This window comes from Chaetodon auriga, chromosome 13, assembly GCF_051107435.1.
Source record: "Chaetodon auriga isolate fChaAug3 chromosome 13, fChaAug3.hap1, whole genome shotgun sequence".
NCBI classification, from domain to species: Eukaryota; Metazoa; Chordata; class Actinopteri; order Chaetodontiformes; family Chaetodontidae; genus Chaetodon; species Chaetodon auriga.
Genome location: NC_135086.1, coordinates 24,250,629 through 24,275,759, shown reverse-complemented (window position 1 = coordinate 24,275,759; position 25,131 = coordinate 24,250,629). Strand labels below are relative to the sequence as shown.

The window sequence follows — 25,131 nt, the reverse complement described above, 5'->3', positions numbered from 1 at the left end:
TGCTTAGGTCTAGCAAGCATAATGTTTACAATGGTAGTACAGTATGCTAACATTTGGAAAACACAAGTTGATTTACTAATTATGAACTTTGAATCCAAATACAGTGATCTCCACAGTGATCTAATGGTATCTGGACATAGGTTGGAGACATAAGTTACTGTGCTAATTTCAGTGAGGAAAATATGTGGCTCTTCAGACAGCACAATGGCTCAGCGGTCGGTACTTTCCCTCACAGCAAGAAGGTCTTCCATGTAAAAAGAGAAAACTGTTTTATATTTCATATTTCAAAGAAAATGAGCATGTCCACCTAGACAGGTCACAATGTTAAAATATGTCATTTAATTGCACATGATGGCTTGACATTGTGATCCATCTTTTAGCTGTAAGACTCGGTTTCATTGTTGCATCTCAAAAAATTGTGCAACAATTGACGAGCCTAAGAGAGCCATTCAGCAGTCCACTGTTCCCTCAATGGGGGAGCCACCTCCGAAGGCCACCATTGTTTGCATGGCCTTGTTATTTTCCCTATAGGCAAACAGCTCTACTCAGGAGCTGCATTCTCCTCTTGTTCATTTTTCTCTTGTTCGTCACCTTCTCAGTCATGTTAGAGTGACTGAAATTACTGAGTGAGTGAGTTAACTGTCCATCTCCTCAGGAAAAAGACAGTAATCTGCTGTGTGTGCATGTGTTTGCGTGCATGTTTGACGGGGGGCAAAATTGTCTCATCATAGTTATTTTTTAAGGCCTGTCGCTCCATGTCTCTTGTCTAGAATACAATTTAAATGAGCCACTCTGGAGGAAGCACTGAGCATCTCTGCTGATCCTGCATTAACATTTTGTTGACAGATCCAGCAAGTGTAGTGCATGAAAGCGTCTGAGCAGCTGAACACTGTGAAACACCCCTCATCCATCTTCTTGTGGACATTACATAAACACACCAGGTTCCTCTCTGGCTCTTCTGACTGATTTTCCCTGACTGAGCACATCATTACACCCAGTAAATCAATTTTGCATAACATACGTCCAGACATGAAGAGTGCACCAGCTATATCTCAGTGACAGGACAGAAAGTGGAATCTTTCTGCTCCAACCTTTTAGGTCAGCAGTGTTGAGACAGCCAACACACTGAAGAACACTTGAAATACTGATGTTGGAAAAATAGGAAAGAAAGAACAACGAGTCAATAAGAAAACATAAAGAAATTCACCTATACTGATCAGATGAAGAGATGAAGTCAAAACAAAGAAAAGAAACAGCAGGTAAATAGGTTGATTTACCTTTAGAATAACTGGGTTTAGAAAATGGAGGCATGCATAAATAGGTGGATTTTATTTTCCAATGTATGCTCTCCTTGGTAAGATTCCAAAGCTTGATCCCTTAGAAAAAAAAAGTGGTGGAAATAGAATTGAGTCTCCAATAATAGTTTTGTGGCCTCTTGGAGGCAGCAAAAACAAGTTGTGAACACAACATTCATATATCATCATGATATGGTGAACTTGAGCAAATTGCTTTTTCATCCAGCAACAATATCATTCAATTGAAGTCATGTTTTGGGCTATCTAATGAATATAAGTCCAATGTCTCTTAGCTCCATCTTTGGTCTCCACCAACCCCTGAGGGAAATATCTGACTTGCTGCTAAATGCTCCATGATGTGCACCAGCTAACCTCTGTGTCTATCAGCTGTTTGGTGCTGAGAAGGTAATATATAGTGTTTTTTTGTTTTTTGTTTTTTTGTTTTGGTTTTTTTTGGGTTTTTTTTGCTGAAAGCAGCTGAGTGAACAGAGAGTGACCAAAAAAAATGCTAAAATAATCAAATCAACAAAATCTGCGCAAGTCAATAAAATCAGGCCGGTGGGGTTTGCAGCCACATGGAGGACAGAAAAAGAATACTTTGCAATGTGATGTTTAATCACATAATAATATATCAAAATTTAGATAGACATCAAAGCTCCTGTAGACTCACAGTCCACCCACACAGGTGTTTTCACTTACATTGCGTAGTTCGACCTCTTTTCATTACTGTGTGGGCATGTACACACTGAGCTCGACTGACTGTTGCTTTTGTTGTAACTTTTATGGCAAGACAAATCACAACTTTGATATCGTTTTTTTGCACATAGAGTTGGGTGACATCCATAATACCCAGCATGGCTCCACCAGACCTATACATGCCCAGAGGTGTAAGTAGCCAGTATTGGAGTAAAACACCTTTGTTTGTTGGGTTTCAGCCTTTCATCTGCAAAGTACAGGAACCAGTATCTGCAGCTATCAGATAAATGTAGTGGAGTAAAGAGTGCAATATTTCCATCTGAACTGTAATGGATTAGAAGTATAGAAATGCAAAACATGGAAATAATGAAAGGATAAGTACCTCAAAATTAAAATTGAAGTAAACAAATGCAGTACTAGTAAATGTACTTAGATGCATTCCACCACTGAAATAAATGATACATGGAGGTGACAATTTCAATTTTATAGTGGAAGTTCTTCATCTGTATTAGAGTGAATGGAAGTAAAATGGCATCTTCTGAAAGGAGGAAGATCAGTCTTGATATCTGTGAATATCCTGGCTGTGTGTACTTAAGTCCAACTTTTAAAAGGGAACGGATGACCTGAATGGCTGGAATAAAACCACAACACTGGTATTGAACTGTGTTACAAGAGGCGCATCTGATGAACCCACCAGGCATGAGTCAAGAGGTATCCTAGCATAAAAAAAACCTTGACTGTCTCACAAAATGGAAACTCTCTGGCATGTATCAGAGACATACTGCTTTCTTTCAGAGTTGACTGCTGGCTCAGGGTCTGCCATTTATCTGCCTCCTCTCGTGCCTCCTCAGCTCAAACACACCCTCTCACTGGGATCTCAATTAATGTGACGCAACCGGGCTCTCTAAACAAACCGCACTGTGCTGCTTTGGTACAAACTTCAGTTTATATTTCCAAGAATAGATGCGGTAACTACCATGTAATACTAATCTGGTGACGTTTAAGAAAAGCGCAGAGGATGATGGGGGGGTGAAGGGTTGAAAAGGGAAAACACACTAGTTCATCCCAGATATGTCCGTTTTCCATTCCACGAGGGCTATCAATAGACTTCGCTTTGGGAACCTCTGATTCCATCATGAGTTTGTTTTGCTGTTGTGTCTCCATGACAATTTCCCTTCAAAGAGAATGCTCCAGCAAGATAATTTCCAAAAATATACACACCCTGAACCAGAAGGACTGACAGGGCAGCCAAGGTCTCCTCGTTCAGATTTCATTTCCTGAAGAGTGTCCCTTGTCTCTGTCCCAGGGTCTTCCAGTAGGACTTGGCCAGGATTTTAGAAATCAGGAATCGAAATTCCCCTGCTGCCAACACATTTTTGGATTTTTTTTGTTTTGTTTTGTTTTGTTTTGTTTGTTTGTTTTCAGTTTATGTTTGAATTTTACTATGTAACAGTTAAATTATAGATACTGAAACTTTTTTCTCGCTATTAGATGATGTACGTAAATATTTTTTCAAAGACTTCTCTCCATACTGCCATACTTTTTTTGAGTTAAACAGCAATAGGGTACATGACCCTGTTGTTCTTAGCTCTTAACTGGTCCAAAATGTGTGTGTTGTCCACATTGTGATGATACAGTTACGTTGCTGCCACTGTGGCATTTTCATTTGTTTGAAGGACTTGTGTTGAGGGCTGAGGGGGAGTAGGTTTGGGTGGGGGTGGGAATGGGGGTGTTACGCAATGCATGACATGGCAGGGTGAGATTCAACGTCTGTTGTGGCAACCCAGGAGGGAAACAGTGGCAGTTCTGCAGCATACAACAGTTAATATTCCTATCCACCATTACTACACTATGGGCTAAGGCTTGAGTTCACCGCCTGGTCAGGTTACAAAACATGTGCTTCTGCTTGCACCTCATGTAAATTTAAAATTTGCTCCACATAGCAGTTCTCACTTAATTTAACACAGTGTACATGTGGCTGACTAACATCCTGCAAACACAAATCAAACTAGATATGTGAAAGAGCAGTGAAAGCTGTGCAGGCTATTTGTCTGAATTTTAAGCCTGTGTCAGTTTTTCAACCAACCTGTGGGAACCTTTTCTCTGCATGTGTGAAGCAAACAGAAGGTGTTTTACTGCCATCCGCTTGTCTCTTCATTAGAATGCAGCACCAGCCTGCAGCTGCACGCAGAGCGAAGAGAGAGGAATGATGAAACCAGAGCTAAAAATAGCTGCCTCCCAGGATCCCCCCTCATACGGCATTGTAAACACTCAGAAAGCCAGCGACAGGCAGTACCGGCCTAGGCCTCTGTGTGTGTGTGTGTGTGTGTGTGTGTGTGTGTGTGTGCGTGCGTGCGTGTGTGTGTGTGTGTGTGTCTGTGTGTGTGTGTGTGCATATATGGCTTATGAGCCAGTGTGTGTTGGACACATTGCGGTCCTCCTCACCCTCCTCTCTTCGTCATAAACCACTGTTTGGTTTGGCAAGCATGCATCATCAAGCTGCTGTACAATTAAAGCCATCTGTGGGGTTTTTACTTGAACAAGTCTGGGGAACGTTACCGCCTCACAGCTTTTCAGCAAACACAAAGCACTCGCCTTGATAAACCCAAGCTCAGTCCATATTCCCTTTATGAAAGTACAAATTGTCTGCATTATGCAAGCATGACAACAGGCACTGTGTTATTCAATCACTTTTATCACAAGGTCTGTCATTACATGAGAGGGTGCCCACTTTTTACATAAGCAATGTCGAAGTCTGTAGAGACAGACAGGTAGGTTATCTTCCTGCTAATCTTCAAGTAAATTAGGCAGTATCATCAAAATAAGACGTTATCAAAGTGTAGCAGGTAATCTTAGCTGATTCTGTGGAAGATTTGATGATTTGATCATATGCATAAAACACAGCAGAAGAAAGAATCAGGTCATCCAATTTAAACTGAGTAGCATTAAAAGTGCAACAAATCTGTAAATAGGTATCCATGTGATCGACTGTGCAGTGTGTCTAAGATCAAATAATTGTTAAAATCAATGTGGTTCATTTTGGCTGTTCTCATAGGAATCCAGACAGCTGGATTGTCAGGGCGTCTCTGTTTGATGCAAATGAAATAAGGAAAATGACAATGCAAACAACCTCAAATCCCCATACAACAAATCCATGTGACCAAAGAGGACAACATGTTCCCCACAGCCTGGAGATAACAGAGGAACCCTAGAGATATAAAACTGTATATTTGGGCCAGATGAGCTTCAAACAACCTGAACCAAAAATACTACAGAGCATCATCACCACATTCAACCCAACGACTGACTGAATGGAAGGTTTATTTGTGTTGGATGCTGATTTAGAGTATTAATACCTCTGATCAATGAGACTAATACACCTGAGGGATGAAAAGGGCAATATATGTATTGCTTGCTTAAAATCAATTCAACACGGTAACCCCATGAATAACAATAAAAGCTGTGTATTTCATTTCCACTGTCTGCGGAAACACATGATACTGCAAACTATGCTGATAAGACCCTTAAACCCAATTAACGCACAAGACTTCAGAATTCAGGTCAGATCAGATCAGATTTCAAGCATAACATATTGGACAACATCAACCAATTTAATGTAAAAGCACAAATCAGCTCCTGTAAATGTTGGGTGTACCTTGATGTGCATGTGTCTATAAATGGGACTTATCCAGTGGTATATTTTAAACAGGCAATAAAGGCTGTTTATGTAGCAGTCTGCCATTAATGATAAACATAAAGTCAGTGACTTAGCTGCTGTCCAAAAACATTTCAGTATCACTCCCATGCAGTCATTCTTTCTTTATGCAGTAACCTAAAATGTTTGTCTTGCATTCCAAAAGATGTTTTTCTTTTGTGCAGGGCTGCATGTCTGTGCAATAATACAGCCTTAATGTTCTCAGATCCAGGATGGATCAGAGATCATAGAGAAACTGAGGGAGATGGGTTTCCATGGCAATACTGTTTCTTTTTCCTTCTCCCCAGCTTGACGTCACATCAGGCTCCCCGGTAAACCTTAAGCACAAAGGTGCGTATGCATAGACGAGAGCAGAAGAGGGAATGAATACAAAAACGGGAGACAGTGACACTGCAGAGATCCATATTCATGTGGTGAAAGTAGCATGAATCATCTATTGACCGTTGAGGCAGTACCTCCTGTTTCTCCATAGTGGCCAACTTAGTACTACTGTGTGTCTTACATGTATCTTTCATGTTGTATTGCTTCAACAAAATAATTTCTTTTAGGTCTCTTATCTAAAAATAATGCATTTTTGCTGTCTTCTAATGTTTTATAAAATGATCTTAATGTCAGACAAGGCAGGAAAAATACTGAAAGCTGCTGCTCCTCTAGTGATGCACACATCAACTGGCTTGTAGAGATTACTGAGTTGCATAAAAACTAAGCCTTACCCTAGTTTAATACTCTGTGTACAATTCTGCCATCTTGTGGTTTCCAGTGAAATTTCTGTTTGTTAGTTGTGAATTTAACACAGACACACAGATTTTGCTAAGAAAAACATCAGACAATGAAACTCAAAAGCCCTGGTAATATATCAGAATTCTTGTGATATATAGGCAGTGAATGCTTTTATTGAGGCACTTTATACTGTGAGTGTTAAAATCTTGAAGAGCTTTACATCTGTTTTCATACCAGGATAATATTATGACTATAAACAGGAGTAGTCAAGGTAATTCTGTATTATATTGCATTAAGTTACCTTTTACACAATAACAAATTATTTAGCAACTCGTGCCAGGATGTCTCAAGTCTGGTTCATTTTTGGGTCTAGCATGGTGGGGTGCTTTCCCTGCATAGACCTTGGGTCCAAATTAAGGTCCCAGCAGGTCCGTATGTGTGCGAGGTGCACACTGTGAAAGGCGTGAGCAAAGGAGCATGTGTGTGTTTGAGTGACAGATGTGTGAAGGAGGCTGTGAGAATATTGGCTAACTGAGGGTGTCATGGGCAGGGAGCCACATCACAGGGACATGACCTCTCTGCAGTGGGTCTCCTCAGAGGACAAGATGGTGTCAAGAGACTGAAAGCAAATTTATCTTGTCTGGCTACTGAATAGCAATATCTCTCTCTGGATGAGAGGCTTTAAAGACTTCCTCCATGGAAAATCAAATTTTTAACCTTGTTAATATATCCATATGGTGTTTTATGGTGATACAATACATATCATGAGTCAACTAAGCAGTTAAGGACATGGCTGAGCATTTCCAACTGCAGAGGACCAATGTCTAAAAAAAAATGGATTCAGACAGCCAGAGTTTCATACAGTACATCACATTCCTAAGGAACTAATCTTTTCAACTTGCAAGGCAAGGCAAAGGCAAGGTCAATTTTTTTGTATAGCACATTTCATACCCAAAGGCAGCCCAAAGTACTTTACAGAGAACATAAGCAAAAGCACAAGAAACAATTGATGCCAAAAGCACATAGAACAAAAACAATAAAAGCAAACAGGCATACAGAATAAAACCAATAAAACAAAGAAAAGTAGAAAGAATTAAAAAAAAAAAACAAGTAAACTAATATATAAATAGGAATGAATTTGTTTTAAAAGAAAATTAATTAAAAGCAATGGTAAACATGTAGGTCTTTAGCGTTTCAAAAGTAGTCAGTTATGTCTCTAGTTTTAGCTCATCTGGCAATTTGCAACATAGATGAGCAGCACAGAAGCTAAAGGCAGCTTCACCATGTTTAGTTTTGACTCTGGGAACAGCCAGTAATCCAGAAACAACCAACTGGAGAGGTCTCTAAGGTTTGTACTGGATCAGGAGATCTGATCGGTATCTAACCTGTCAGTGATTTATGGACAAGCAATAGAATTTTGAAGTTGATTCTGTAAGAAACTGGTATCCAATGAACTGATCTGAAAGTTACATACTGAGCTTTTTTCGTCCTTGCTACAAACGGATTCTGGATGAGCTGATGGTGCTGAAGTAATTGCTGTCTGATACATACCTGTGAACAGTGCATTGCAGTAGTCCAACTTGCTTGATTAAAAAGCATGAAAAAGCTTCTGTAGATCATGTCTTTCTTCACTGGCCCGAAAACAGTGGCTTCAGTAATGTCCTTGTTTAACTGGAGAAAATTTTACATCCAGCTACTAATGTATTTTGTGTACTGTCCCAGGGAGTTGACTGAACTAAATTCATTTGGTGACACAACTATATATATATACATATATATGTGCATGTCATCTGCATAGGTGTGAGCCCTACAGTTTTAAATAATTTCAGTTAATGGTATTTTTTGGTAATATTAAATAACAAAGAGTCATACCTTGCTAAACAAAACAATTCAGGACTATGTTAGAGACACTAAACCAGTGTTAATTAGTATATAATGATCAACCATATTAAATGCAGCAGCAAGGTCCAATAATACAAAGACATGGACTTCACTATCTACATAATTTTTGTGGAGAGTATCTTCATAGAAATCATTGTAAATTTGGAATTTGCTTTCCACCACTCAAGCTCAGCTTTTCAAGTCTCTTTTCAAGTTTGGTCTGTGGGATGTTCCTCCACGGTACCTTTTCCTTAACAGAAGTAACTGGTGCAATTTCATCAATGACGTTTAAGATTTTAGAACCACAATTGTCCAGAAGATCATCGACTTACAATGACAGAGAGGAGGGTATCATGGAGATTTCATGACAAATTGCTACACTACTGTATTCACTGATACATATTTTTTGTTCAGACTAATCGAATGTGTCCACTATGAAAGTCCTATCAAACAACCTTTGGAGATAACCTCGTCCAGTATATGCCGTGTGTTGTGAGCAGGCTCTTTTACAGACTGAGAGAGTCGAATATTTTCAAGGATAAAAGCACATTTTTGAGCATTCCTATCATTTGGGTTATCAACATAAATATTAAAAAAAAAAAATTGTCAAAAAATTTAGCTGAACATTTCAATGGCCTATAGATATTTAATAGAATAGTTTTAGTCCTCCTATTTAGTTTAACAGAGAGATTTTGTATGTCCCAAATGAAAATTGTTTACACAAGAACATATCCTTTTTCAGCTACTCTACCTCTTCTTCTTCCTGCTCTCGCTAAGACCTGCTGCCCTGTTCAGGTTTCAGTTGAAAACACAACATCAAATTTATGATCTGTGATAAAATCATCAATCAAAAGGGATCTTAAATTTAGCAGGGAATGGCAATTGGTAAAACTGTGTTGGATACACCCTGTTATGTTTATCTCTAATCAGGACAGGAATTTAAGATATCACACAATAAGGGCAGGTCTCACATGGAGGAGTGCTTTGCAAGGGACATTTGATGGGATAAAATCTAGAATCCCCATTAGTTTTGCAAACAGAGTGAGAGACTGATGATGACATGATGACATATTGCTTACCTGCAGCTTATAGGACATCCATGAGGAAAAAGAAGTCATGTGTTAGTTTCTCAGACTGATGTGATTTTATGACATTTAATCCGACATGTGCAGCTACTGTGGAGATGGAGGTGTGATCATTAATACATTTTGGAACAGCATTGATGATGTCCTGTCCTGTAGCAGATGTTTGTTGCGACTTGAAGTTAACTGTATCCTCAGGCTTGAAGTTAACTAGTATCCTTGGTGGATACTTCTGACAGGGAAGCCCTCTCTGTAGCTGCCAGAGAGGGGGCTGTTTTCAAGGTGGCACCTGAAGACAAGCATCCAATTGGAGTTTGAGAAGGTGAACAGCCCAAGTTTTTCAAGTTGCAAGACTGTTTGGACTGTGTTGCAGCAACAGTGGAAATATCTGGGATCAACTTATCCTTTTCTTCAAGTTCATATTTCAGTTGGGAATGTCAGATTTCACCTTAGAGATGGTAACTTCACAGGGGCCACATAACTCTATGCTGAATGTAATGGTAGTTTAAAATAGTCTCTGTTAGCCACTCCACTAAGATTAAAAAAAAAAAAAAAAAAAACGACAGGAGGACTAGAATATTTATCTGTTTGAAAGGTCACTAGACAATGGCTGAAAAAAGGGTCCAAAAGTCGGGATTTTGCTTAATATCCTGAGTAAAAGCAACCAGCTAGCCTAGCCACCAGGCTAAAAACAAACCTAGTTAAGCTAGCGGCACTCGAGAATTGGCGGTTGAGTTATGGAGTTAAAGACCCAAATGTCCAATGAGTAAATCCTGTGAGGGCCAAATTCCAGGATGAGTCTGGTCACAATCAAGCATAATAGCTCACTTTGCTCATAAGAATCAGGATGATTAAAATGTTAGTTAACTGTAAGAAAGACCAATCAGATTACATTTAGAGCTCACTTAACCAGGGGCCCATTATCCACTGTTCACACAACAGCAAATGCTCGCTGAGTCTTGGAAAAAGGATTGGATTGTGCCCCAGCAGAATTAGCCTATATGGCATGTTGTCCAACCTTGTCGGAAATCCTAAGTATTTATAACTGATGCAAATGGCCACAGTCGAAGGGGGCGTCATAGATTTATGCTATCATTCAACTATGGGGATAGAGTTTCTCCTGAAAGACAATCATTGTGTTGCACTCAGTTGATCACCAGAGAAGTGAAAGAAATTGAATCAAGAATGAAAAAATAGAGTTTAGAGAGATGTTCAAACCCTGGCTCCTTTCACATTGGCACAGCTTCACAATGTAAATTGGGTGTGAATGTTAGATTGTCGGTTTTCAAAAAGTTACTGAAATGGTTGAACAAAACCATCCTTATAAAAAAAATGTTGAGGGGAGGACTTTATGAAGCTACTCACCCACCCGATAAGCAGTTCTGATAGTGTAAACTGGCATCTTAACCGCAGCGCAAGTTTGTTGATGTTTTTTTCTTAAGAAGCCTTCTTGCTGTGCATCTCTTTGTCAGACACATACTTCAACATCATATACAAACCCTTATTTTAGATTCAAACAGCCAGGAACCACTCTTATTCTCCACAAGGAAATGATTGAATTTTTGTACATTCAATAGATCAAAAGAGAAAGAGATTGTAAACACTGGCTCAGCTTCAGTGGGGTTTGGCTGCAGCCTCAGGTTAGTTTATCTGACCACATACAATATTCCTATGTTCATGAGAGCATGTAATGTTAGTGCAGATCAAAGACATTTTACATGCAGCTGTAGTGGTACTCATGGTTGCTGTCATCCTGAATTTAGCTTCAGATGAAACCATGTGCTTCAAACAGGCCAGGGTGTCACATCGCTGCTTTTCATCAGCTGCCTGAACTGCATCAGCAATCATCATTTATTGAGCAATCCATTAAGAGTATTGCTGTGAGACATTTTCAGGAAAACTGCGTACATCATGGCGGGTATTACTCATCATAACACTACAGGCCTAAGCTGTTACCGACAGAGGCATTTCGTCAGCTTTAGCTTTAGCTGTCTAAGTGTTTTTGGTCAATTTTAAAATTTGTTTTCTCTCTGCTATTTTTAACCCTGCAGAAGATTTTGTTTTGCTTTTGACTTTGTTTGTCGACCTTGTCTGCATGTTTCTGTCACTCCTCCTTCTCACTCTGTCTTCCTGCAGTAAGTTAAGTCCATCTCTCTTCTCCCGTCTATCCATTGTTGCCATACAAGGTAACTCTTGCAGCCAGAAACCGCATTCCTTGGATTAACATAGTTCCTCTCAGCTGCTGAGAAAAATCATATCCACACAAGTTATAAATAACTGAGGTGAAGGAAACAGCAGGAATGTTTTAGGACTCAACCTCATAAAAGCAGTTTTTGTCAGTTTTTCATTACAAACAATCATAAAACATCTACATGATACAGATGGTATAATTGAAACTAACTAACTAATCCATACACCCTTTTCTGGAAAACCTATATCACAGACAAATTATTTTCTTATCAGAGTAATTTTATATTTTAAAACATGTCTGGAAATCTTCTTCTTTGCATAATTTCTCAGTTTCTGTTGTGCAATGCATTGTGGAACAACAGTTGCCATTAATAGCACATTCAATAACTGAAGGAAAAAGAGCATGCATACTGATATTATTGACCATACTCAAACTTTGTCACTTTTCCTGGGTGAACACACTACATGGACAAAAGTATGTGAACAACACTGCTGCCTTAATGTACTTAATACTCTTCTGTGAAGATCTTCCACATGGTTCTGGCTCCACTATTGTAGTCCAACACTGAGGTTGAGTGATAAGGCCTGGCTCAAGATGTCCAGTTCATCCTAAAGGTGTTGGATGGGGTTCAGGTCAGGGCCCTATGCTTTCTTCATGGACCTGGCTTTGTGCATGAGGGCAGCCAAAGTATACTGTTGTCTAAAATATAACTGTGCGCTGTAACATTAAGATTATGTCAACTGAAACTAGGGGATGGAGTCCAAATCATGAAAAGAGCCTAAAACCAAAAGTACACATGACACTATGGACTGCAGCTTCAAACATCATCCACGAGAGGGTGCACACTGGCTCAATGTGTGCATTCTCTGAAACCACCTCACTTTCTCTGTCCTATTACCCACTAAAAGCCTCAGCCTCAGTAAACAAAGAGGCTTTAGAGGTGAATAGCTGCAGCTGGCTGAGAGAACATGCTGGCTGGACTCCCTTTGTGTTGTTGGGGGTCACAGCGTTGTTCCAGTGAGCTGAGCGTCAGCACTAACAGCAGCTGGCATGCTCCAGGCTCTTACTGGCAAATCCCACTGAGTCATCAGCAAGCTGCACCTCTTTGTCAACAGGTTTAGCTGAGCTCTGTGACCTCCCTCCTGTACTCCTGTCACCTCTGTGTCATTGGACTCCCAACACTGACATTCAGGCACACCAGAGTAGGACACATACAGAGTGAAGACCAGGAGGACAGACACAATTAAGAGCTCAAGTATACGGTGTGTGCATGCACCTCAAGACCTGTGCCCCAGTAATCATTTGTGGAATGCAACTCATTAGATGTTGAGACCGTTTTAATTTGCATAATGTGATTTAATGTTTTTTGCTTCCTCATTCTTTTTTTTATTTACTTTTTTTTTTTTTATTAACATTGTAGTTTCATTCTGTAGAATAAGGGTGCATGTTTTTACATGAAGGATGAAGATGTGTGTGGAAGCATAGAAGTATGTTACTTTATTGCTTTTATTATGTTGGTATTTTCATGCCATTTTATTTTATTCATATTTATTTATTTATTTAATAAAGTTGGTATGCTGGCCACCTTGTATCACAGAATTTTTGTTACTTTATGAAACAATGTCATGAGTGATCAGTACCAATTAATAAAAATGTCAATGATATTATGAGCTTTACCTTTAGAAAAGATGTCTCATAAACAACATCCAGTATCAATATGTTACTGCTTAAAATATTTGTAGTTGTATCAGATTTCTAGCAGGTTTTGAAAAAAAAATTGTCCCTGTGTTTTGTGCATCACAGAGGAGCTCGGTATCATGTCAAACTTTATATTTACTCACACTGAGTACAATCTATATGATCAAGCTGTAATTAAAGAAGGTCTGCAAAGGCAGACATGTTGGCTTGACGTATTGATTTTATTGATGTCTTGAATGTAGGAGCAATGTGCAGAAAACTTCTTTTTTTAAGTTATATATTTAAATTACTAGTGGAACCAATCTTTAATTCACAAGCTCCAAGTGTGGAAAAATCGTGAAAGAAAAGAGTAATAACTATATCTGAGGTCTTTGGCTATGCCATGAATGCGCAATGCAGTTCAGAGCATCCATTGTGTAACAAAGCTAAAACAAAAAGATTAAGTGAGGTAACTGATTCTGGAAAATGGCTCTCAGGTATAAAAACAAAAGGTACCATGGAACTGCTATTATTATGGATATTAAGGCAATCTTAGTTTTACCTGCATGTATCTATATACTGAGCAAGGAAAAGTCATTTCTGCCTAAATTCAAGCTACTGTTTTTCAACAGTTTGTTTACATCTTGCTAATACTGCATTTAGAGATGTAAAGGGACTGTATTTATATTGCGCTTTTCTCGTCCGACGACCACTCAAAGTGTTATATACACAGAATCGGCAGCAATTTGGGGTTCAGTAACTTGCATGCAAATTACCGAGGCCAGGGTTCCAACCACCGACCTTCTGACAAGTGGATGACTGCTCTACCTCCTGAGCTACAGCCAAAGCATCTCTACCACTTCATCCTTTCTCAGTTAGGTCTAAGCTAAGCTTGTATTTCAGCCTGCAGATGTTTGTCTTGTGTCTCATATATGTGTACACAATAGTGCAGTAGTATTGCAATACCCAAACAATGGTTGATTGAAACAATGGACATCCACATATTCATTATAAAGCTTAGCTCCTGATAGCAACTACAACTTCCACATTTAGCAACCAAATCAATGGGAATATACTGCTAGTTATATAAGTTCCACACATATATGGATATACAAACACAAACAAATTACGTCTTATTAGGCTGATCATCTAATCATTTTTCCTTTTGTAACACACATTGGTTGTCAGTAAGACCCAAAAAGCTTTTTTCTTGTTCTTGAAGGCCATTCATTTATTCGTACTCCAGAACAACAGAACAGAAATTAGGCTGGCAAGTAATGAAAATGTCCACTTTCAGAAAACTGCATGGTGAGGACTTCTGTCTCAAAAGTAGTCACAATATCATGGAATGAAAGTCTTAACCTATATCCCGAAAACAACAGTCAGCCACATGACTGTCTCGGTGCAGCTTTATTCATTGATCCTGATAGCGTACCTTTAAATCCTATCCATACCACTGCTAAGAAAGCTAAGAGGTCCAGTATTGGAAATGAGGTTCTGCAGTCTATTGAATGTGATCAATCTGGGAAAGACTCAGACTTCATGTTGCCCACTTATTTTAATTGCCTCAGAATTTCCTTGTAATTTATACCATCTCTTATTATCAGCAAAACAGAACATGGAGGAATGAGTACACTGAGCACAATCCTTTTTTATTAAATTTCCAAAGAACAGTTATGTAAAACATGAATTTTAAGAATAACAGTCTAAAAGCTGTGGACGCGGCGGAAAGAGCCAACGTTGGGGTTCACGGCTGCCCACTCTGTGAAGCGGCGGTACTCTCCTCTCTCCAGCAGGTACTGGCGTCCACGGTAGTTGGGAAGCTCGTAGAAGACCCAGGCACCATCCTGCACCTGGGCAGAGTGAACCTCGCGGAAGTGCCACTGGTCGGGCAGGTTGCTCAAATCTTCAGTGCTCTCCAACATCTGACCACTGAAATCAGGACGCTCGTAGACACGAATCCTAAACACACCATAAGTCTGCGAGACAAAGCCCGGGAGTTCTGTTAATCTCTGCACAAGAGATGACCCAGCAGCTAAGATGGCACAAGTCCAGAAAATATACAATATGCTTTGAATATTGTTGATGCTATATGTTGTTATATAGTATATATGTTGTTAGTTTTGAGTATTTGTTTTACATTGCAACTGAAGATAAGGTTCCAAATGTATCTTTTTTTCTCATTCCAATGTATTTTCATTAAATATCCAACCTTGTCTTCTAGAAATTACATAAATATACTATTAATTTGTGTTGTGTGCAGCAGGAGGTGGTAGGGGTGGATAGCTGGACATACAACACAAAACACAGGATTTTATGCCACGTTCATGTCATGTGGGATGCAAGTGTTCACATTACAAGACAGGATGGCTGCAGAGTTAAAAATGGTGTGCATTAACTATATAACACAATATCAATTAAATCATTTTATTTAATTGAGATGTAATCACATTGAACAAGACACTTTGGCTGACCCTAGGTGTCCATGTTGCTTGACTTTCACACACTTCTATATTATGAAGTTCCAAGTTGGATATATTGGAGCTTTCAAAATTTCTTACTTTCCCAGAAGTCATAATTACTCAGAAGTTGACATGAGTCATAAATTCATCATATCCAATATGATATGACTGTGACATGACCCTGAACTTCAAGGAGACTGGAGGTTGAGTCCTGTGTGTGGTCAAGTTTAGCCAGCAAAAGCACTTTGTTTAAGTTTTATGCAAAGATCATGGTTTCAATGAAATGTTAATAATAATAATAATAATAATAATAATAATAATAATAATAATAATAATAATAATAATGTTTTAACTTTTTCAATATTAATATAGACCGGAATCTGTCCCTAACCGAAACTAAGGACTGAATGCCTAAACATGATTTGCAAGAGCAGATTTTGTTGGAAAACACATGGTACATTCCTCAACATACATTTGCTGTTTCAAATTAGAAGTATATAAATGGAATTTCCAGAGTGCCAGAACTCAATCATTATTCATATTGAATTACTGAAGTACATCATACTTGCCAGCACTTACTGTAAAGCTTCTCATTGTCATGTTTTCTGAAGGAACTCACGTTTCGTATGATCCGGCAGGACCTGATGCTGTCATTATAGCCCATCCAGCGCTGGTAATCAGGATACTCCCCCCTGGTCAAAATGTACTGGTAGCCCAGGTAGTTGGGCCTCTCATACAGGACCCAGGCCCCACTCTCCACACGAATAGAGTTGCAGCGGCTGAAGTGGGTGTTGAGCTCTGGACAGTCACTGTGACACTCATAGTAGCGACCTTGGAAGCCTTTGTCTTCATAAAACACGATCTGGAGAGGGCAGTGGAAATTTTAAACCAATGTATATGATATATCACATCATATAATACCTTTGTATATGCTAACTCTGGACACATTTCTGAATTGTATAACATCTAAAATTCAACTCAGTACTTGGTAAATAGCAGTCACCTAGCATGCAAGCATGCAACACAGAGAACAAATTTTAAAAAAAAAGGAAGGAAAAAAAGGAAATTGGACAGCTGATGATCGCACAATCTATGAAACAACCCAACAAATGGAGGAATGTCAAGCACAACTTGAGTCTGAGGAGATCAAGTCTCAAACACTTGTAGGAAAAAGAATAACTTGATTGCTACTTGTCAGGGTAAAGGGTAAAGTCATTGTTTATACAACAACTGATGCTGGAGGTTTGGCCTCGTCTAACAAATCAAATAACGCAGACAGTTGGTCTCAAGCATTATCTGCTTGTCTGCCTACCTTTCCCACATGGTCCATGTTTGGGCCTCACACCAATTTTTGATAAGTGTTTGTTAATCCCACCTTTGACATAGACAATATTGCCTACAGGCCTGGTCCAGATTTATATATGCAGTGTATGTGGGCACACTAAAATGCACTGCCAGGGCCATCATTGTCATTTTAATTGCCTCAGCATTTATATCTGCACAATGGCTGATGCTGCAATTGTTTTAAAAATGCTCAGCTTTATACCGTGTTTACTCACTATTGCAACAGCTGACCTTTTGATCTGTCAATGCCTGATTCCAGAAACTATTTATCGATCCAATTAAATTGTCTCCTCTCAAGCTGGTACTGACACTGATGAAGTGAACTTGGCTTGTGGCCACATAGCACTGTGGCTGTAACATCTGTGGTATAGAGTACAAGTGTATTCAGACTGTCATGTTCCACCCGCAGTTTACATCCACGCACAGTCAGCTGACTGCTCTCGGACAAGCTCTGAAAGACCTGGTGGATGGAAGGACATAGAAAAAATTCTCTATCAGCCACTGAATGTGCTTGTAGTCATGGAACACCATGATTCATTACTCAAATGACTGGAAGTTGTCCTACTTGACATAAAATTAATGCTTAAACGATTGGTGCATTAGTTCATCAGTCAATCATAAAATGAATCAACAACTATCTTGAGAAAATATTCATTGTAATTTTTCAAGCAAGTGTGGAAAACAATTCGTATTTTCATTCTCTCAAGTGAGAGGATTTGCTGCCTTTTTTTTCCTCTTTCATTACAGTAACCTGAACATTTCTGCATTTTGCACTGTTGGTCAGACAAAAGAAGCCATTTGAAGTCATTTTAATTTCATAGGCCAAATGATTAATCAATTAACTGGCTGTGGAAGGAATCCCTTTGCTTTCTGAAGATTTGTTAAACTTCTAAGTTTTTGTACTGATTTGTTGTAGGTGAGATATAATTTCATTTGTTTCCTTTCATTTATTCGTATAAGGGAAGTTGTGTCCATCTCAGGAGAGCATAACAGAATTGCTGTTATTTAAAGTAAATGACATGATTCAGACCAAGAAAGTATAGAAGCATTGTCAAGTGCTTCATTGTTTGTGTTTATATAGGCGTTCACTGACTTTCACTGTGATAAAAACTGTGATCATACAGAGGCCCCTAATGATCAGGAAACCCCACTGCTCTGTAATTACTACAACATTTATATTAGTGAGGGTATACTAAACATTAGAAACCACCCTCAGTATAATGCAATACAGTTCAAAAGCATCACAAGCTGATGTATCCTAAATGGATGTGTCATAATGTGAATGACTCAACACTATTCTAAAACAATTTCAACAAAAACATTTTAGCTTAGCTGAAACTGGATGTGGATTTTCTTTTAATCTTTACTGAGGGCTTGAACATCACTTGTGGTGATATGTATGATATACCATACTCTATATGTATTAGAAAAATAAATAATTGGCTGTACACTGTTGCCCATAAAGTTGGAATAATTTTGTTTTCAGACAAAATCCTCTGATTGTTCCTATTTAAATGCATCGGTCATCACTTTTGATCAGGTGGAATGATTACATTATGTAAAGTAATCATTATGTACATTATCAAGATATACACTTTATCTGTCAAGAATAAATCACATTGTCACAAAAAAATATTTTATTCCAACTTCATGAGCAACAGAGTAGTTCCATTATTCAGTCATTTATTTCTATTCTGTAATAAGAGAAGGCTTTAAATTAATCTTGACACTGGCAGAAAGAAACATTAGCATCAAATAAATTTATTGCAATGCATTACATTACAAGAAACTTTAAGTGGTTGAATTTCACAGCTGCATGATTCTTCTGATGGAGGCCACAGTTGCTTTCAGAGCTCCCCACTCTGAGTGGTGTCGATACTCTCCTTTCTCCAGCAGGTACTGGCGACCACAGAAGTTGGGATGTTCAAAGAAAACCCAGGAGCCCTCCAGGACCTTGCAGGACTGGACTTCATGTCTGAGCCATTTCTCTTGGAGAGACTTTGTGTTTTCTGTCAACTCCATAGATTTGCCAGCAAAGTTTGGCCGGTCAAACAGCATCAGCTTGTATGGCCCCTTGGTCTGAAACAAAAACAAATATATGTTCAATCTGATGTTTGAGGAATAAAGTGTGTTTATTTTTTGTTTGATGGCTTACATTTTTAATGATCCTGCAGGATCTGACGCAGTCATTGAAGCCCATCCAGTAGCAGTAGTCATTGTACTCCCCTGGACCAATGACATACTGGTAGCCCATATAGTTGTTACGCTCGTACAGAACCCACCAGCCACCTTCTACCTTGATCGAGTTGCATCGGCGGATGTAGCCATGCAGGTCAGCTGAGTCCCCTTTGCAGTCGTAGGACTTTCCATGGAAGTCCCGGTCTTCGTAGAACAAAATCTGAAAAGAATAGAGGAGTATGTAAATAAAAAAGTCTTTTATTTGCAAGTGTGTGTGCACATATTTTCATTTTCATTGACAAAACATCTAACATCTGTGTTTCTGCACAAAATTTAGAGTTATTATCTCCTGCAAGTATAAAATCACTTTTAGAAAAATTGATTCTCACCTTCTCCATCTGTGGTGCTTAAAGTACTAGACACTGTAACAAACGCAGTAGTTTTTATACATGGCAGAGACAATACTGCCAAATGCATGGTTAGCAGTGCATGTAACAGTTATTACAATTCAAATATTCATCTAGATGCTGCCCATTGTTCTTGCTCGCTGGATTGCCTTTCCACACACAATGGTTGTTTAGCAGTGCCAAGTATCTAAACCTCTGTCACTGCTCGATTCATACCGATCTGAAGCGTTGACCTGCAATAAATGTGTTTTATTAATGCAATTTTATGTAAGCTACTGGTGACAATGGTAACAAAAATGTATCTAAGGACAAAAAAATAAAATTTCCCATTAATTAGCTTCAGCTTGTTATTTAGTTCTGGTTTTAATAAATTTCTAGGAGCTTTAAAAAAAAAAAAAAAAAAAAAAAAAGTCAAATGCTTTCTATACAGAAGTTAATTAAGTTCCTTTGTATGTGTCAGAACCCGGCACAATTTCTAGTTTTTTTAATTTCTTTGTCTTGCATGACCATTAAGCTCTGTGGGTAGTTTGGCGCTGTATACAGATATGATAGTTCTGTTGACAGGATGATGGGTAGGCCCACTTAAGTATTCAATTAGATTTTCATATTCAATGAAGTAAGAAAAAAAAGCCCACCTGAATCTTTCTATCTCTGTTATTCCTGTTACATACGTTGCAGAATGAACATGCAGTGGGACTTCTAATTCCTCTGTTTATAGTTTTATCAAGTTATCAAGTTTCATCAAGTTAAGTTTTGATCTTGCTGGGACAAATTTTTAAGGTGATTAGTCAGAAAATAGTTGCACTGTAATAAATGCAATCCACCTGTTCAGGAGACCACATGTATGTCTTAATGTTGCTGAAAATTAATCCTTACTCACAGTTGAACAGGCCAACATTGTCAGTCTGGATTTGACACCCCTAAGCACCACAATGTACATCACTATGGAATATGATTCACTATGAATCAAAGGGTCTATGCAAAAGACTATGTTATTTCTTGTTCATTAAGAATTAAAGTGAAAAGTTAAAGATAATGTCATCACAAACAGGGTCTGTGGTGCATGAACAATAACTTTAAACAAAGGCAAGTTTGTTGACCTGAAATTATGACATTGTGAAGTCAACCTACATCCCAAATCAAGGTCTGCACAGACATTTTTGTGGCTCACCAACTGGCAATATGTTGATGTTGAAATGTTTTAGCTATTAATGTCTAATGGTAGCCTTTTTGTAGATTAATGTTAATGTTTTCACTTATCTGACACTTGTCATGTTTTTCTGATTCTTGCTATATAATCACTGTGTCTGCAAATCTTTAATATGATCTCACACCAGTATGTGTTGAAATGTAATTTGTGTTGGACAATTTTATTGGTGCACATGAGAAGAGCTTAGACTAAAAGTGATCAAGATGTCAGATAACTTGGTAACACAGAATATAAACACCAGTGTAATGGGTAAGAAAGACTTTTATTGATTTGAGTGCAACACAGGGTTCTGGGGAGAAGGGTAGATGTCCAAATGGAGAAAGCAAGAGGGAGGCTGAAAGGTTTTTGAATCTTAACCTTTTGGAACTCTGAATTTCTTAAGGGGTTCAAGAACTCCCTCAAGATTCTGGAAATTCAGTGGCATTAGGGCCATGGAACTTGAAAAAAATGTTGGTTTGGAACCCTTTACGTATTCTAGAACTGATGCACTCATGCTGTGGAACTCAAGGTTCTGGAGCTTGATTTTCTTTAGAATTCTCAAACTTCTGTGGTCTTAGCATTCATATTACTCTTTTAGGTGCTACAGAACCCTGCATGGCCACTGCTGTTCTAGAACTCTGTTATCATGCGGAAGGATCCCACAGCAGGGGAAATGGCACCCCAGTCTGTATAGCTGGGGTACTCGCCACGTTCCAGGAAGTACTGGTGTCCATGGTAGTTGGGCTGCTCATAGAGGACCCATGCACCATCCATCACCACACAGGAGTGAAACTCCTGGAACTTGAGGGCCTCGTAAACCGATGGGCAATCCTTAACACATTCTGCTGCTTGGCCTCCGAAATTCTGCTTGTCATAGAATCTGATCTTCCAGGACTTTCCATATACCTTGAAAGAGTTAAAGAATCAAAGTTGATGAAATTATGTTAGTATTTAATAAAAACATTGTTTATGGTTTGACTTGTTTGTTTTTTTAACTTCATTTATATTGAGCTCATATCTACAAATGGGTGTCTTGGCTGTTTTCCTAGTTTCCTTCAATAACTGATGTGCACTCTGCTGCCAAATCATGAGCCTTTTATCTCTCCTTTTTGTCTGTTGGCCTTTGACTGATTACTGCTTGGTTGGTGCACTCTGTGGTATTTCACAGGAGCTGGGCACTGCAAAAATTAACCCAGAAATGTAACCAAAAAAAAAAAAGCCCCAAATTTGACTTCCCAGACAAGCTATCACTATCTTGTTTTACGTAATTTATACCATGACATAGTGAGCTGAAACAGGTGCATTGACATTAAAATTACATAAAGAAAATCTCTACTAAACATTCAAAGCTTTGCTGCCTGTTTGATATGTTCTAAAAAGCATCTCGTGGTTATTCAGCTTACATTTTTGATAGAGCGACATGACTTGATGCTATCATTGAATCCCATCCACTGCTGGTGATCAGGGTATTCCCCGGGGCTCAGGACGTACTGGTAGCCAGTGTAGTTGGGACGCTCGTACAGCACCCAGCAGCCACTCTCCACCTTAATGGAGTTGCAGCGACTGAAGTAAGAGCGCAGGTCAGAGCAGTCAGTGCTGCACTCATAGCATCGGCCTTGGAAATTCTTATCCTCAAAGAATACAATCTGGATGGAAGAAACAAATTCTGGTAAACTATCATTCCAATATTGTAACAAATACAACAATTTCATCTTGTGCCTAGCTGCCATCAAAATGACAGCAAAGTAGAAAAGACAGTTTACATGCACTAGAGTTATTGTCTGAAAGATCTTGAAAAAAAAAAAGCTTAGAAAGCAGAGTTTGCTCCTTACCTTCCCCATTGTTAATGATACTGCTTGCCTCCCACCCACTGCAGCTGTGTTGTGGTTTATATCGAAATGCAGAATGTGCAGACGAGGGAAAGCTTTTGTCATCTAAATTAGCTTGATTTGCATATCAGCAAAATGGTTTGGTCAAGTTTGATTTCCCTTTGTCCACATGATCTCGTATCACAAAATTGCCAAAACTGACATGGAAAACTTATAAAGGCCAAGAGCCATACTTAATGTTAACTGTGCATATTGTTTTCATTGGGTTCTGATCTATCAAGCAATTGCTTGTTTGTTATTTGATACCTATCTGCAGTTCTTTTATGTCAAACTGGAAATTATTTGGTAAATTATCTTTATTTTACTTTTTTTTTACAGGATAAGATACAGAAAATCATTGTGAGGACAAGGATCATTACAATCTTTGACTGGTTGGCGTCACTGAATCTTCTAACTGTGACATTTCACTTAATTCCAGTACTTAAGCATCTTTGTTGTGCTAGCAATACACCAGTGTGCTATTTTATCCAGACAACCAGCAGGTTAGTTGTTGGTTACAAATTGTCAGTTAAACAATAGTAAAATGCAATGCAAACAAAATCAGAGATTACAGAAAATACAGAATTTCACTGTCTTTTTAGCTCTTTCATCTCTGTTTGAAACTTTAATGCCATGACGCATCATAAAGGACATCGCAAGGTCTTAATGAGTGAAAGAAACATTTTAAACACAATGAAATTAAATCTGTTTCATTACACTGAATATCCTTTTCCCTGCTAAAAGTGATTTTTATAAAAACACAATTCAATCCCAGTTCAAGCTGCAGTGCCACCTCCTTAGAAATGAACTCACAACAGGGAAAATACAGGTGAAACTAATAACATTAATCATTGCCTCACGAAGTGGAGTGCAGCCATGGGTAATGTTGTTAGTTACAACTTGTTTGACTGCCGTGAGAAAAGGTCTATTTGTCTCATTCATGAAAGTCTGAGTGAATTTATTGTTTCTATAGACTTTTGCTCGGTTGACAAGCAAAGAGAATATAAGGGTGTATCGTAAGAGAAGTCCGTACTTGATTCCATGAAGTTGTGGTTTGGATGCGCCATTATATTTGTTAAAATGTCTTTTAAGGACCCCATTAAACCTGTTAACTTGAGTCTCATTGGAGGGCATGTTCATTCTAAACCAATGGCAAAACATATCTGACCTGAAATCATGAATTTAAAAGAATAGCTGAATTTCCTATACATTTGTGTGTAAATGAAACACACAACACTGCATGTACTCTAGGAATTAGGATCTGAATAAATATCGTAATGTAAAACTTAATTGCAATTTGGAATATTTCTAGTTAATAATAAATCCATAACCTTTCTTCAGTGTGCTTCTATCTATATCTCTGTTGCTATTTAATTTATATAACACAAACATAGTCTAATAATAAAGCTTTTCACACTGTATTGATGTTGATCTTGTGTTTTATGCTGAATTAAATAGACCCACCAGTAATTCATTTTAAGTGGAAACAGGGCTCAAGAGGTGATGTGTAGTAGCTAAAACTAATGCAACCCACAGCCCACTATCATTTCTACCAGCATCAAACAAAGACTGACGCTGACTTCCTGTGAGTTTTCAAACTGGCCTTCAAAACTGAAAATACCCATAGCCAGTTCAAATGAAATGAGACATCCATCTAATCATACATACTGTGCACAGCAACAGGTCTTTTTCACCAAAAACACTTTGAATGTCACAGTAGGAAAAAACAAATGTAGAAAATATACAAATTAATTAGGTTAAATTCCACTTAGCTACTTCAGTTTCAGGGTCCAGGGATTGCTCATGCTGGCACGCTGCCATGGCTCAGTGGTACATTTGAATAGAACAGAGCCACTGTTACTGTTAATAATAACTGCAATGACAAGTCAAAGTGTCCGCTGTGAAAAAGGCCTGTCATAAAAATAGAAAGATTTAAAAGACGTATAAGAACTACCATTGAAAAAGTAGTCAGAAGTAACTTAATCATACTAACCTTTGTAAGCTGTTGCAAATTTTGGTTCCAACAGATACTGAGTCACTCTAAATATATCATTTATAGGCCAGTGCACACAAAGTGACATTTTTCCCTTTCAGATAATTGGCAGTAAAGAGTGAAAGGAAACATGGGAAAAGAGAGAGGAGTTACATGTTTACATGCTGACTGTCATAGACTACCAGCCCAGGCAGAGAGCCCCCCCCACCCCCACCCCTTTTCAAAAAGGCCAGGGCTCAAAGCTGACTTTTTCAGCCTTACTTACCACTTACTGTGGTTTAGGTGCATTTCAGGGAATCTCAAATATAACACTGAAAAAATGTGGAGCAAATGTAATAAAATAGACTTATTTAGTTATTTGAAATATTCTTAAGCCATCCATTGTCTGAACTTAACAACAAATTCAAACAAGAATAACATATCAATTCAGACA

At 38.5% G+C, this 25,131-nt stretch overlaps 3 protein-coding genes across 3 annotated transcripts; all 3 read right to left on the bottom strand.

Annotated features, from left to right (window-relative positions):
* Positions 1-14,963: 14,963 nt before the first annotated feature.
* Positions 14,964-17,103, bottom strand: LOC143330481 (gamma-crystallin M2-like). The gene is made up of 3 exons (XM_076747109.1): positions 17,095-17,103; positions 16,339-16,581; positions 14,964-15,236 (listed from the first exon to the last, which is right to left on the bottom strand). The coding sequence occupies exons 1-3, from the start codon at positions 17,101-17,103 to the stop codon at positions 14,964-14,966; spliced, it is 525 nt and encodes a 174-aa protein (XP_076603224.1).
* A 1,766-nt stretch (positions 17,104-18,869) lies between these two features.
* Positions 18,870-19,639, bottom strand: LOC143330685 (gamma-crystallin S-1-like). The gene is made up of 3 exons (XM_076747410.1): positions 19,631-19,639; positions 19,219-19,461; positions 18,870-19,142 (listed from the first exon to the last, which is right to left on the bottom strand). The coding sequence occupies exons 1-3, from the start codon at positions 19,637-19,639 to the stop codon at positions 18,870-18,872; spliced, it is 525 nt and encodes a 174-aa protein (XP_076603525.1).
* Positions 19,640-21,467: 1,828 nt separating this feature from the next.
* Positions 21,468-22,678, bottom strand: LOC143330946 (gamma-crystallin M2-like). The gene is made up of 3 exons (XM_076747731.1): positions 22,670-22,678; positions 22,241-22,483; positions 21,468-21,743 (listed from the first exon to the last, which is right to left on the bottom strand). The coding sequence occupies exons 1-3, from the start codon at positions 22,676-22,678 to the stop codon at positions 21,468-21,470; spliced, it is 528 nt and encodes a 175-aa protein (XP_076603846.1).
* Between the last annotated feature and the right edge of the window lie 2,453 nt (positions 22,679-25,131).

What these genes read in the sequence shown, in the direction of transcription:
- LOC143330481 (XM_076747109.1), bottom strand. An exon ending in CCTGCCGGATCATACGAAAC is followed by an intron (nt 15,237 to 16,338) that starts GTGAGTTCCTTC and finishes TTTGTCTCGCAG; the next exon opens with ACTTATGGTGTGTTTAGGAT.
- LOC143330685 (XM_076747410.1), bottom strand. An exon ending in CCTGCAGGATCATTAAAAAT is followed by an intron (nt 19,143 to 19,218) that starts GTAAGCCATCAA and finishes TTTTTGTTTCAG; the next exon opens with ACCAAGGGGCCATACAAGCT.
- LOC143330946 (XM_076747731.1), bottom strand. An exon ending in CATGTCGCTCTATCAAAAAT is followed by an intron (nt 21,744 to 22,240) that starts GTAAGCTGAATA and finishes AACTCTTTCAAG; the next exon opens with GTATATGGAAAGTCCTGGAA.